A 2,876-nucleotide genomic window follows, 5' to 3' on the forward strand; every position below is an offset into this window, starting at 1 on the left:
AAGGAGGTTGTCCAGAGCAGTCTTTTCAGTTCTACCTGAACCATTGGCTGTCTGCACTTTTGCATGCTCATGTGTCCCAGCATTTGCTTCTTTGACAGCAAGCACTTCAACAGTCCCCTGCACTCTGATGACATCTTCAGGAGCCAAAAACTTCAACTTTCTGTATCTGGGGTCCAAGGCAGCTGCGAGAATAACAGGGTTTTCTTTGTCTGCTGAGAAAGTACATATACTCCCCCATCTCTGTGTTATGCCTTTTTCTGCACTGGCAATGAAAGATTTTCCTGAGCTCGTCTCCAGTTGGCTTTGGTGTACAGCCCGTGTCAGCCCTTTGACCACCTGTGGAAGACCTGAAACCGTTGTGTACTTCTGTCCACTAAGGTAAACAGTAGCAGTCTCAAACGGTGCCAAACCTTGCTTCAGTTCTTCAAGCAGCACCCACTGCTCTGGCTTCAAGTCGAAGTAGTGTTTCCCCCTTGGCATTACCTCGGGATCTGAAAGAGTGGCAGTGAGAGGCCAGCGCTGTTCGAGGAGTCTTTCTATCATGTGGAATGTACTATTCCATCTTGTACTGACATCTTGGATCAGTGTATTTTTCTTCACATTCATTTGCTCCTGTTTCATTTTTAGTCTTGTACTAGCCAGCTCGCTTCTCTTAAAGTGCTCCACTAGCTGCCTAGCAGCACCTAGTGCTCTGCTGATGGTGGTTTCTTTGAGAGCCGTATTGACTATGAGCTGGAGTGTGTGTCCAGCACAGCGGATAGAGGCCCATCCATGTTTTTCTTCAAGCAGTCGCATTGCTGCCACCATATTGGAACCACTGTCATGTACTACTGCTTTTATTTTGGCAGGCAAGATGTCAAACTTTGTTAGCACCTCTTCCATCCATGTCATTATATTGGCACCAGTATGCCTCTCCTCAAGAGGCATGGTGTCAAGGATGAAGCTCTTCATCTTCCAATCTTCACTCAGGAAATGGCAAGACACACCAAGGTAGGCCTCTGTTGCACGACTGGTCCAGACATCAGCAGTCAGGGTGAAGAAACCTTTGACACCACCAAGGGTCTGCTTTACCTAAAGATATGAGATGATTTGGAACAATAGTAAGCATTAGGGAAATATATTACAGTATATTTTTTCATTATTAATAATGCTTGTCAGTTTATGCATTACGATTTGAATTTACCAATTGAATAATTCAGTTACATCAAATACACTTACGTATGTTAAACAATAAACATTCAACATATCAGTAAAAAACAAAAAACAACAACTTTCCATTACATGCTTTAACCAAGATTAATTTATTGGTTGCTTAGTCAGCAAGCTCTTAATATTATTTCATCATGAAATGTATTAAATTCTAATACAAATTGCTATTTTGTGTTTGTGGTGTGAGAGAGTGGAGAGAAAGAGAGACCAACCTTCTCAAAGGTAGCATCATATTTCTTTTCCATCAATTTGGTGAAGTGGGATCGGCCTGGTAGGTAGTTATCATGGTAATCTGGGTTGAACTGCTTGATCATCTCTTTGAAACCTTGATCATCAACCATAGACAGGGGTCTCATGTCCGTCACCAACATGTTCAAGATTGATTCAGTCAGGACATCTGCTTGCCGAGGTGTACATGTTGTTGGCTTGGTGACAAAGTCGTCCATTGAAGACGAACGTATTTTTTTAGCAGTCCTGTAATGTTAACAGCTATTAATATAAGCAATAACAAGTAGTGCTCTCAGCGTTAATCTCGTCAATACGATGTTAACGCGGCAAATCCCCGTTAGCGCGAAAACGCGGTGCGAGGGCTGCATGGCACTGACTAACGGGGATTTGCCGCGTTAATGCGGTTATGGCATTAACATCATACTAACGAGATTAATGCTGACAGCACAAATAATTAGCAGCTTGCTGTTTATAATAATGTTAGCAGCTAACTAGCCAATTAGCTTACCGAGACGACTGTACCACTTCGTCGTCGGATGCCACGACGTGCTTCCTTTTTAGATGCTCGTGCATTGCCGTTGTACTGCCATGGAAGGCAAGTTCCATTTTGCAGATTTTGCATTGGACCTTCTTTTCTTTTGTTTGGTCAAAATGCTCCCAGACTTTCGAGTTCCTTTGCCGAGTAGCCATGATAACGGAGACTGCTTCTTCTTCTTCTTCTTCTTCTTCTTCATCTTTGGCGTTTAACGGTATCCTTGTAGGTGCATTTCCGCCATCTTCTGTTTCAGTCCGTTATTACACTCTTAAATCCTACTGTTATTCCTGCACCTTTCAGGATTTTACGGCATTTAAACGATGTGTCGACTATTAAATTAGGCGTCGAGGATTTTGATAGTCGACGTAATCGTGACTAGTCGACTAATCGTGGCAGCCCTACTGTATAGCTTCTTAGGACTATTGACTTCTATACGTACATGCTTGGGGATGGGTGTCAGAAGCAGGGGGAAAAAGTTGCAGAAAGAGCAAGACTTCCGAAAAAAATTGCAAACTGGGTGAAAGAGTTTGAGATGGAAGCTGGTAGACAGAAAAGGGGAGAAATGGCTGAATGAGGATTTCGTAAGAGGCAAATGAAAAGGACTCTTCAGATTGAAAGGCATTTTCAAAACTCTGAAAACAGTGCATTAGACCAGATTTCCCCGCTCAGTACCACTTTCATATTTTGTCATATTTGCATATCATTATGCAATGCTGAACGTATCAAAGAAACCAGCGAGGGAATGGGTACAAAAGGTTCCATCTAATTTTCTCTTCCATTTTTCTTTCTTCTCTCACTCTCCCACATTTCCTTAACCCATCCCTCCCCCATTCTCCTCCTCCTTACATGAAACGCATCACTGCAGTCAATATTAACATGAAAATGTGGCCTTGAATTGCATGAT

General features: G+C 42.6%; 1 protein-coding gene across 1 annotated transcript; it reads right to left on the reverse strand.

The window, feature by feature from the left end:
• LOC121812903 (E3 SUMO-protein ligase ZBED1-like) lies at positions 1 to 2,590 on the reverse strand (the record flags this gene model as incomplete). Its single annotated transcript, XM_042216102.1, is given in 2 exon segments — positions 1 to 1,071; positions 1,422 to 2,590. Coding segments are annotated over 2 exon segments (1,305 nt in total), but the record flags the coding sequence as incomplete, so codon positions are not given.
• Between the last annotated feature and the right edge of the window lie 286 nt (positions 2,591 to 2,876).

Source organism: Haplochromis burtoni, unplaced genomic scaffold (genome assembly GCF_018398535.1).
Source record: "Haplochromis burtoni strain Fernald_Lab_line unplaced genomic scaffold, NCSU_Asbu1 Contig_922, whole genome shotgun sequence".
NCBI lineage: Eukaryota > Metazoa > Chordata > Actinopteri > Cichliformes > Cichlidae > Haplochromis > Haplochromis burtoni.